The sequence below is a fragment of the Hypomesus transpacificus genome, chromosome 16, assembly GCF_021917145.1.
Source record: "Hypomesus transpacificus isolate Combined female chromosome 16, fHypTra1, whole genome shotgun sequence".
In the NCBI taxonomy this organism is placed as follows: Eukaryota; Metazoa; Chordata; class Actinopteri; order Osmeriformes; family Osmeridae; genus Hypomesus; species Hypomesus transpacificus.
In genome coordinates, this window is record NC_061075.1 from 3,130,586 (window position 1) to 3,142,126 (window position 11,541).

Here is an 11,541-nt window from a genome sequence, read left to right on the forward strand (position 1 = left end):
AAACAAGCATGGGTTTGGAAAAAAAATCCCATTGGTTATTTAGTTCACGTAGTAGAGCCAGTAGATCATGTTAAAGAGGGAGAACGCGGCAGGGAAAATGATCCGCGACCATCTGTCGATGGCGTTCACGTCCGTCAGGTCGGGGATTTTGATTTTCAGTTGAGACGAACGGCGGCGCAGTCGACTCTTCTTCAGCGTGGCCGTGCGGTCGGTGCTCTGGCGCCCGGGCGGCCGGAGGGAGCTCTGCCGTCGGAACTGGATCCCCGAGTGATCGAACATCATGGACGCGGACGAGTTCTGCGTTTCCCCCACGCTGATCGTGGGGACTTCGTTCCCCGCGACCTCGTTGCGGATCTCCAGCGTGGTCAGTAGGATGTTCCCCTGGGAGTCCACCTGGCCCGGGGGAGAGAGACAGGGACGGGTTTAGAGGCGTCGACGCCGCGCCGGTGCGGGGACACACGGTTGGGTGAGTTACGATGGAAACATTTGACAACATAGATCAGGCAACGCCGGGCCAACACCATCAAGGAGGCTGACAGATTGTAAACTTGGCAACTACCGAGTAGTGGCCTTCATAAACAGGTTTCCTGTCCCCAAAACTAAATTACCTCTCACAAATCTGTCCAGGGTTTGATCGAATGATACCACCCCCCCCCCCCCCCCCTCTCTCTCTCTCTCTCTCTCTCTCTCTCTGTTATGGCCCCTACTACACTCAGACAGGATAAGAGTAAATCTGTCAGCATGTTACAGGCTGGACCCAGGAGGACATGAGGCCCGGCTATTGCCTGGGAGCCAAGTAGTCTGGATCTGGTCCATCTAGGGCCAACAAATGGGTTCATCCTGATCCCTCACGAATAGTCAAACGCATATGGTATATAACATACCCATTAATACATGATATTCTCACACACACATCGTCATAAAGTTGCACATAGTCGTTAGAAATATGTTCATTTATATATTGACGTTTAGCGTTAGGGTTATTGTTGTTCAAAATGAGTCTACAAACTGCTACGAGTCTGATGTAATTAACCTGATGTGTGGCAAGCTTAACACGGTGTCACGCTCCTATCTAATGAAACGTGTTCAGGACACCAGAACCTCCCATGCTGGTTCGCACGGTAATAACGCAGGGAGGAGGAAACACACTGACATGTTGAGATTATTTCCCCGAGGGCCTCCCTCCCTCCTGTCTGTTTGTTTACTCCTACCTCTGTCTACCTCCGGGTGCTAATAAATAATTCAAGGTGGAGTTCCAACAGCAATAATGCAGTAATTATGGTTCCAACAGCACAGTAATGATCTGAACCATCGCCGCTGATGGCTTTGGATAGGGCACAGGGGCAGGGAAATGTACTGTGACACTGCACTGTTTACAGGAGCAGGAGCACATTCGGAGGCACAGTGAGGATGCCCATGAAGAGAGTGGGAAGGCGGGAGGGGAGGGGGGGGGGAGGGGGGGACACTCACACTGACACTGTTTGTGACCGGGACCAAGTGGTGGATTCATGAAAGGCTGCTCTGAGACACAGAAGCATGGCGCGAGTCTGCGTTTCCATGACGGGTGGCATGGATGGGGTAGGGGCTCAACTTTGCGTGGCGGCAAAAGTTTGAGGGGGGAGGGGTTCACGAATGACACAACAGGTGGTGATCCACACTCACCCCTCGTGAGGGACGTCGCCCCTGTACCTGATTGGAGTGTTTAATCGACGCCGCTTTGCAATTGGCTCGTTCCAGAATAGACTAGGGACACACACACAGACCGCCTCGTCATCTGGGGTTTGTAATCAACACGGCTGTGAGGGAGCAGGAGAGTAACTGCTGTATCTGATGATGTGAAGGTCTGGGTGAGTTATTTTTCTACTCAGAGGGCGGCCCTGGGTCAAAGGGGTGGAGCTAAAGGTAAAACTGCCCTCCGTGTCACCACTATGTGCCCTCATTCTAACACTGTGTACTCCTGGGGAATAGAAGAAAGGGGAGGACAGCAAACACATTTACTTTCTCCCAGAAATCGTTTGTACAGTATGATGTACATAACCTTTGGAAATGAGATCTCAAAGGGGAATTGGCTGTGTTCAGTGGAATTCCGGCATCGCTTGTGATGGCCAAAGATGAGCTGTTCATAGGAAGTCAGTACTACACTGTCGTGACTGCAATACTTACCAACCTCTGTCTCGAACTCCAAACTGTACAATCCTCTGTAATATCATCATTGATAACGCCATTTGATATGTGACAAAAACAGCGTTTTCCATTTCAAGGCAACTCCATCCTCCTCAGGCCTCTAGAGTGCGACCCAATCACATTTAGAAGCGCCACATGAAGGACTGAAACAAAACCCTCTAATGTCCTCAGGGACTCCCAGTTGAACAGCAATGCGCGTTGGCCTGTTACACACTGGTCCAGGCGAAGCCTTACCTGGTTGCAGTCAAATTTCACCCGGTCGTGGTTGGCCTTCTCAGCCTTCTCGGCCAGCTTCTTCTGCATCTGAGGGCCCCGTCCGAAGAAGATGTAGTTGACGAAGGCGTACTCCAGCAGGGCCAGGAAGACGAACACGAAGCAGCCCATCAGGTACATGTCGATGGCCTTCACGTAGGGGATCTTGGGAAGGGTCTCCCTCAGGTGGGTGTTGATGGTAGTCATGGTGAGCACAGTGGTGATGCCTGGACGACAGGGAGACCAGGGTTTGGGTTACAGTCAGGGTTAGGACCAAGGTTGGGACAAGGGCCTGGGTTGGAACATAGACCAGGGCTAGAGTAAAGACTAGGGTTAGGGCTGCGACTGGTATCAGGATTGGGACTAGGGCTAGGGTTTGGGGAAATACTCCAGCTGCAACATACGGTGAAGGCCATTCCATGGAATGGATTGCATTTTCTTCTAAAAGAAAATTATGCAGGAGCTGTAGTTTACTATCCAATTGAGGTTTATAGTTCATTACGTTAAACATAAATATAAGTGGAATCACACACGCATCCTTGGACCATAACTGACTGTAAAAAATCACCCAGGAGCAGACGTCCTTTCTGAAGCTCTGTGCTGTAAAAGTCACACTGCCTGTAACTACCAAGCTGACATTAAAGAGACTTCGAGACAGCCAACCACTGACACTTTTCTAATTAACACATTGTTCATAGTGAATAAATATCACAGCTTGAGGTTAACTCTCCGTTATAGGGCTCCAGAGCAACGGGGAGCTGTCATCAAGCCTGCTTAGGGGAAAACGCCATCCTATCAGGAGACCAGTTGTTGTGGCCGATTTTGAATCACGTTGCGTCCCATCAATGTTGCATGGCTAAACTGAGAGTGTGGACTTAGCTACAGCACCCGCTAACTCAGACAGCAACCGGGCGTTCTCCTACTAAATACAGTGACAGACAGTGTTGTATCAAGTATTAAGTGAGAGTCTATGTGGCCCTTTCCCATCCTGCACAGCATCTTTAGCAGTTACAATTTAAAAACCCTCTGATAAAACATCTCTAAGATAACAGAACCCTTTTTCAGTTCTGGAAGTGGCTGTTTGGAACAGTTCTTTCTGATCTGTAAAGGGTTCTAAATTGACTTCAATGGCCCATGGACCTGGAAAAGGGTTCCTTGTGGAATCCTTTTCACACGGTTGTTGTTACAAATCAGTCTACTGTATATGGCACCCTTTGGCTAGGGTATTCCTCGTGGACTGTGTTAGAGCTAAGACACCTGGGAGAGAACTATATAGGGGTACTCAGGGAATACAGAACATCATATGCATGGCAAGTTAGTGCCAATTAAGATTGGAAAAAAAAATGACTGTCTCTTTAATTTTCTGTCACTAATTAAAAAGCAATCTGTCTACTATTACAGGGGTGGCATGGGTTAGCTAGGCCCGTGCCACTGTCATGACTCCCTGACGAATCCCTTCATTTGATCGCTAGGGAACACCAGGCAGATGACTGCATAGCTGTCAGGGTGTGTTCTCCTGTTAACGTACTAACAACACTCTTCCTTCGCACGGTATCTTTTCAGATGGTTTCATTTTTTTTCTACATTTAGCTGGAGCCCTCTCTATTGGACACCCAGCTGGTGTTTACTGTATAGATGTACATCCATCTGTATATCTATCCATCCATCCATATTTACATATTGTATATACTGTATAATGACTAATTCCGAACATTATCGGAATGCCACTACCCAGTTTTCCTACAGTAACATAGCCTCTCTGGTCAATGGACATACATCTTTAATGACCTTTTTTAAATGCCTCATCGCCAATTTTTGGCAAGACTACGTTTCTTTATCTTAGGACTAGCTTTGCGGAAAATGCCCTAAAACCATGAGCGACCAGCCACCATATCCAGCCACCATATGCTCGACATATAGGATGTAAATAATTAAGCACAAGCTGATATAAGCTAAACTTGTATTATCATATCCATCTTGATTATATCACAAACAATAAACACGAAAAAACAGCAGCATTTTTTCCCTCTTTGTAATACTGGCAAACGATATCTAAAAAAGAACAGTCAAACACGAACAGCTTTAACACAGGCTGCGTTTCCACCTTTCAAACAGGGAGTTAGCGCCGTCATGCATGGTCTATTTTGGTCTGTTGTGACTTACATAAACCCAAAGTGTTGCAAGTGTGGGGGTGTGGACAGGCCTGGATGTCTCCCGACCACAGGCAACAGAAAAACAAGACTCTAAACCCTTCAGTAGAGTAGACAGGAGTGGAGTTACCCAATGCTGACCCAAGCCCAACACTCCTTCTACCAACCACGTTCATAACGGCAATGTATATAGCTTCTATCAAATGCCACACACAGAGGGGGATTTGAACCTGTGACCTCTCGAGCTGCATTCAACTATTCTAACCACTGAGCTAAACGTGTTCCTGTAACATTAGAGCCTGGCTCCCGTTAGAATCTCAGAGCTTTAACACAGATTTTGTTTTTGGTAATAAAGCAGCCTTTCAGCTGAGTCTTCGAAAAGACACTAGCGTGTTGATGACATGAGCGCTGGATTCCAATCCAAGCTGTCGCTCTTATGGGGGTGTGATCTTGGAGTGTGTGACACTGGGGAGGGGAATCATGTCATGCTAATCTCACATAGGATCTTCATGATGACGGCTTGAAGACAGAGAGAGCCCGTCTGAGAAACAGCTTTTCCGGTGATTGAATTTGGAGGCTGAACGTGATTGCATTCCAACCGCATTGATCTCGGTGTTACCAGCAGACGACTTTTTGAGGGGGGAAGAGGGGCGGTGGGGGCGTGGGACGACGCTACGCAGGTCAATCAGAGGCCTACGCATGTCTATCTCCTGGAGAACACTTCCCTGGGAACCCTCCTCTACTTGGAGAACCCCCCCCCCCCCTGCCATTCTCTCTCCCCTTGGGACGGAGAGAGAACAGTTCCGGACGAATCAGTCTCCCTCCGAAAATCTACTGTGGATGGATGGGCGCATACACGCACATCCAAGGACAGCCTCATCCAGTGCGAGAGCAGGGGACAACGGAGGGTAATGACAGTTTTGTTCTGCAGTGAGGGACATCTTTTAGTTCCCAGAAGCCCCTGGCTGAATGTGTCACTACCCAACCCTGTTCTCACCTCTCAGACTCCCAGCAGAGTCCACGGGAGGCTGAGCGCTCCACTAATGGGCAGACTCGGGACCAGCTCAGACAGAGAAACGCCTCGTGTCCGCCAGCGAGCCTCTGCCTACATTGCTGGCCGTGAATGTGTGGAATTTCAATGGATCAAACGCGTTTCTGTGACAAACTGTGTGCAAGCTTGTATTCTGTGATCGTCACAATGTGTTTTTTATAATGGTAGGCATTGGCTTTGTTTTTACAGACAGACAGATAGCTGCCGTTAGCTCGCAAGCTCATGTGTTTGATGTAGCCTACGCATGCTCCATTATATTGCCTTCCATACAGGGACTGGGTGGGCATGGGCCCAGGTGGGGGAGGGGCTGGGCTGTACCTAATGCCACCCTGGCAGCGGAGGCATCGTAGTTGATCCAGAAGGAGACCCAGGACAGGATGGTGATCAGGATGGAGGGCATGTAGGTCTGCAGGATGAAGTAGCCGATGTTCCTCTTCAGCTTGAAGCTAAGCGACAGTCGCGGATAGGCACCTAGGTGAGGAGAAACGGGGAAAAGGTTTTGTTTTGTTGGTTTTTGTGGGTATTCACGTCAAGAGGGATCACAGACACACAATAGAGAGAGAGAGGGATACAGCTCTTTGGTTTTGTGTTTTCGGTTACCACGGCAACGGGCGCACGGCCCGTGTTTTAATCGCCATGACAACGAGCAGGCGTGGTCCTGACAGAACGAGAGTTCTGTGTAACTTGGCCTTGAGCGAACACAGATTCTTTTTTTTCTTTTTTCACTCCTGACATTTTTGTGTATGTGTGCCTGCATGTGTGTGCGTATAACACACGCATCATATGTATATTTCAAGAACACCACACTGCACTGCCAGTCAAAAGGAATACAAAAATTCTAGGCAATGTCGAGATCTTACAGTGATGTACAGTGCATACAGTTTTCTGCTTTTCCACTACTGCATTACGCTACATATATATGCTGCAATTCACCTAAAATAGCCCTTGGTGAGATCAAAGGAATGTTATTTTCAGAAACTCTTAAACCGGTATGTAAATGTAGCATGCTCGGATATTACCCTGTACAATGAATGTTTGTCACTGTCTTTATTTATACATCTGGAAAGACAAGCACACTCTCACTTGAGATCTGAATAACTCCTCAAACAATCTTATGATATGTTGTTCACGTCCTTGATTGTCATTCGCTCAGGGTTCAGCTCTGAAAAGATACGTACGTGACTACAAACCTTCCTGCCATTAACACAGGGAGGGGGAGCAGTCGTTATTGTGGTGGCCTCAGCAAGTGTTGGAGCATTAGTGGGGAATCAGTTATGCTGCGGGCCTACGCTAACTCATGAATGTATGATGTCCTCCTGTATCGAGAGCCCCCCCCCCCCCCCTCCTTCACTTTTTTCTCTCTCGAGTGCTTAAAGAAACCAAAGGCTAATTGGCTCTCCATCGCATCCCCAGCTCCAGCGCTCCACGGTTGTGGAGACCGAGGGAGAGGCGGCCGTGTGATGCACAGCCTGTAATTAGGAGGCCTTTTGAAATAAGTGGGACTGCCGGCCCTCGTGGGAATGCAGGCAGCGAGTAGGACGGCTACCATAAGGACCCCAGATGATACAAGGCTCTGACGAAGCACTTCGATGGAACTTTCGACAAGGCCAGAACAGTGGCAACATGGAGGAAGTGGATTGGTTTACTTCTTGCCTGACGCAGGGGCCTGGGTTCGAATCTCACCGAGGCCACATTTCCTGCACGTCCCCCCCCCCCCCTCTACCTGCTTTCCTGTCTCTCTCCAACTGTCCTAGCAATGAATAAAGCTAAAAAAGCGATAATGGACAAGAGGCCCTGGGAGAGGAATTGCAGTGAAAAAAAAAACATTCATTGTTGTGTTTGTGCATAAGGGCCCTTTCTTACTTGGAGAGAAGACAAGTGTTTGTGTATAACGGCTCTTACCTGTAGAGAAGACCACATTTTTGGACACCAGCTTGTAGTCCACGATGGAGAACTGGGGCAGTTCGATCCGCGTCACCCCGGTCACGGCGTTGTCGCCTCCCTTCCAGTAGAACTCGATGTCGTCCGTCGTGTAGCCATCTGCGACCAGACACACCCCCCGAAAGGTCAAAGATCCAAACTCCCCAGGACTGCAGGGGTGTAGGTTCATTTTCAAATGTGGGCGGGACGGCTTTTTTTTAATAAATGAAGATGCAGCCGTTAAAAAACAAGTGTCTTTAGGAAAAGTGTGTGGGGGGGATGGGAAGGGATGTAGTCAGGTACTTACATACCTGGCTTTTTCCCCACAGTGAAAACTAAGTAAAATGTTGTGTATTGACCTTCCCCAGAAGGCTTGTAATGGTGAACCGGCTAAAACACTAATGCCATCGTTTTGTTTGCGAGACGAGATGAGTAATGTATTTTAATCTGCATTTGTGCCAAGTGACATTTCTCATCCTTAATGACGGAGTGCGATCACGTCTGATGAATCACAGGAGTCGGGCATTTGGTAAAGTCTGCACAAGGCCGATGTAAATCGGACATTAGTCCGATGTCCCGCTCTGTGATCATATGGTTATCAGACCCATTGGTAAGAAGGACAACAAAATCCACTTTCATGGGATCACCGACCTTCAACTGGTTTATGAGGAGAGAACTGTTGATTATCGAAACAGCCAAACTCGTCATAACGACTGATTAAGTTTGGTCCAATCATGTAGCTGTCATGTTTGCAAAATTCAGGGTCGGCCTTAAAATCTCTCAGCAAACAGATCGGACAAGGTGAAGCAATGTCACAGTTTAAAGTGGACTTCTCTCTCTTTCTCTCTTCTCTCACTCTCCATTTCTCTCTTTTGTTTTCTCTCCCTCCCTCCCTTTCCTTCTCCCGATCTCCTCCTTTCCTTCCATCACTCTATCCATTGCCCACACATTCCCACACGCTCTCCCTTTGTCTCTCTCTCTCTCCCTATCTGTCTGTCTCAGCCACTCTCTCCTTCCCCTCCTTCCAGGAGTGTTCCCAGGTCTCAGCACTCACAGCTCTCTATCTCCAGGGTGCAGTTCTGCTCATCCAGGGGGTACCTCCTCAGGTCCATCATGCACGCTGCCGTGGTGGTGATCCTGGAACACACAGACCACACAACAGCAAACGTCAACAAACGTTTGTGCTGCGGGGCTGCAAAAGGTTCTTTGTGGTGATAGAATGATGATATATATTTCACACTGTTCCTTAAGGTCTCAGAATAGGGTGTGTAACATTGGTTGGGCTGAAAAAGGCCAGGGTGCTGTTCTATGCGCCCTAATGGAACCCCCAAAAAACAAAACAATAGCCGCAGAAAGAAACGAGAGGTTTTCTCAGTTTTATAGTATGCTCATGAATATTTAGATGAGCTGCGCGCTGATTGGTTGGTTTGCAACGAGCCGTACACAGAGCAGCACGCAGCTAAACTAGTGTCTGGGATCTACGCAACCTCCATTCATGTTCCTGGGCCAGAACACCAGTGGGCTGGTCTGTATGTACATTTTGGGGCGTGACAAAGGTCCAGACCAGAGCCAAATAAGGTACAGCCACCGAGTTGACATCAACTATTAGCTTTGTTGGGATTCACCTGTTTTACAGCGGCAGTTTCAAATTGTGAGATTTGCATAGGAAAGAGGTGTCAATGGGGATTTGAAGTTCTCTGTATGTCCATTTTACCCACCGAACTGTTGTTATTCAACTATGACAAGGTAAACTCGGTTTTGCATTCTATCACCTCTTTCACGTTTTTGGATAACGGACCGCTTCAACTGGTTTTCCTCTTGAGGGTTATCGATTTCCTTGGTAGACTTGGTAGGTAAGTGGTGACTACTATGGGAATCCTATCTAGAGAGGCCCAATTGACATTCCAGTCCATACCTCTTCCTTTCTTGCTCACACTCAATACTGTAGTTTAGAAAAGACCCAAACACCACATACTGCATGGGCCAATACTGTGGGACTTGCCTAAAAACACTTCCTGACAGATAACAGACAGAAATGTTGACGTGTTTCCCTTACACACGATCGATTTACAGTAAATGTGTCGAGTTCTGTCCCGTAACATAACTGGAACACGACAAAAGAATGAGTCAGCACCACGAAAGATGTGGCCTGCATTCAAAAAACGCAGCCAATTCTTCCTCTATGGCCAGTTGTAATATTTGCCACTCACATTCTGTATTTTTCCAGCTCACATACAGTGCAGGGCATGTCCTTGATGTCAGTAGCCGTGCACGTGTATGAAAAACTGCTGTCAGTGGTGTGTTTTGTGAGAGACCTTCAGAGTTGCACCAGAGAAACACACTACATGTAATAGATGGAGGGGGGGGGTGAAGCTCCAATACATTACCATAAACTCATAAGCATTTTTTCCCATTAATGGCTTCATAACAGACGAGCAAATAAAACACTCCCTCTTCAGCATGGGTCGATTACGAAGATTCATGCCTTGATGGCTCAGTCTCTTCCTGTATTGCGAAGGAGCTCGGCTGCTTAGTAATGCACTGTGGTCTATTTCTTCTTGTTGTTTGTTAATGCCCTCTCTCCACATTACTGCGCATTAAGGAGGCTCCCACTGTGAAGATGGCTGCAATATGTCGCCCCTGTGCAGCACGTGAGTGCAGAACATTTATGCAGGAGGGAATCTCTCGGAGCCTAAAGACAATCGCGAAGATTGAGTGTCGTTTTGATGAGGAGGAAATGAAATCTGGGCGGCTTGATTTGGTTAGATTGGTTAAGGGCTTGGCTCCAGGCTGAACATACAGAGCAAGCTGGGGATCCCAAAGATGGAGTCCTTTCTAGAACAATCCAGTAACCGTTTATTTGACTTAATAAAAAACACTCCTTCCCATAAAATTTAGTTGACATTTTTGGGGGTCTGACGCGATACATGGAATTGTGTGTCGTATGTCATTTTAATAAAAATCGTGAAACTGAGGAGCTTGATTCTGAACCAGAAGGGGAGGAAGAGGAAGGGGTTCTCACCTCAGTCCGTACAGAACCGTACCGTCCGGATGGAGACGGATCATGCGGTTCTTGACCGTGACGCCGTGAACAAACGACTTCTTGTCATTGAGGAAGTAGGTGTCGGGCACCCAGAGCTGGTCGGCCACCCGGTTGTCCAGCGTGAGGTTGAGGGGGATCCCAGCATAGGCCAGCCGCTTGTCCCTCCAATACTGCTGGAAGTACATGGTCAACGTGTAGTCCTGGGGGAGAGAGAGAGAACAGGTCGGGATATAGTTAGGCTTAAGGTCTCCTAATCACCACACCTTTGAACCTCAAAGTACATTTTCTTTTTCAAAAACCATAAGACTGGTACTGACCGGCTTGTGGGTTGGTTTTCAAATGTACGTGGGATAGCTTTTTTTTACATAAACGAGGATGCGGCTGTTCAATTACATTTTCTCAATCAAAAGGGGGAGAGATAGATTTGGCGTTTTTGCAGAAAGTGGGTGGGACGTGTCCCATGTATAATCATACCTGCACCCCTGGAACGGCGTCATGACAACTTTGAATCCAGAGGCCTACTTACTAGCAGAGGGGACACTGCCAAAGTCATAGAACAACAACACAACCTGACAAGGGTATTTATAGAAGTGTCAAACCTCTCTGATTCTCCCTGACTGGCCCTGGGCGGCCATGTTTTCGGACCTGTCTGGTGAAGGATCGCCCCCTCGGTCATTCTAAACAGGGCTCTGTCCTCAGAACACAGAACGCTTGTGTCTGACTGACTGCCTGTGAGGTGTTTATCGAGTTTAATCTGGTGAGACTTCATAGGAACCAGTCCTGCAACTTGATATCTGCAGAGATCTTCGTATGGTTGGAACTGCCTGTGCCTGTGGCTGTGGTCAGCCACAGGCACAGACCAGAATGTCATGATGTAGCATAAACGTCTTGGCGTTCAGGTCGTTTGTCAGTGTCAGAGTGTGGATGACAGACATGGAGAG

The 11,541-nt window shown here is 47.9% G+C and overlaps 1 protein-coding gene across 1 annotated transcript; it reads right to left on the reverse strand.

Moving 5' to 3' along the window:
* Positions 1 to 10,800, reverse strand: LOC124478527 (gamma-aminobutyric acid receptor subunit beta-3-like). Its single transcript, XM_047036785.1, has 6 exons — positions 10,580 to 10,800; positions 8,612 to 8,694; positions 7,540 to 7,677; positions 5,956 to 6,108; positions 2,419 to 2,663; positions 1 to 393 (listed from the first exon to the last, which is right to left on the reverse strand). Exons 1-6 carry the CDS (start codon positions 10,783 to 10,785, stop codon positions 40 to 42), a joined length of 1,179 nt encoding a protein of 392 aa, XP_046892741.1. The 5' UTR covers positions 10,786 to 10,800; the 3' UTR covers positions 1 to 39.
* Positions 10,801 to 11,541: the final 741 nt, after the last annotated feature.

Bases quoted from the DNA above. Each gene is read 5' to 3' on its own strand.
- LOC124478527 (XM_047036785.1), bottom strand. From the start codon at position 10,785: ATGTACTTCCAGCAGTATTGGAGGGACAAGCGGCTGGCCTATGCTGGG. The intron at 7,678-8,611 runs GTGAGTGCTGAG...GTCTGGTCGCAG, and splicing joins CACCCTGGAGATAGAGAGCT to ATGGCTACACGACGGACGAC. The intron at 394-2,418 runs GTAAGGCTTCGC...CCCCCGGGCCAG, and splicing joins TGAAATTTGACTGCAACCAG to GTGGACTCCCAGGGGAACAT.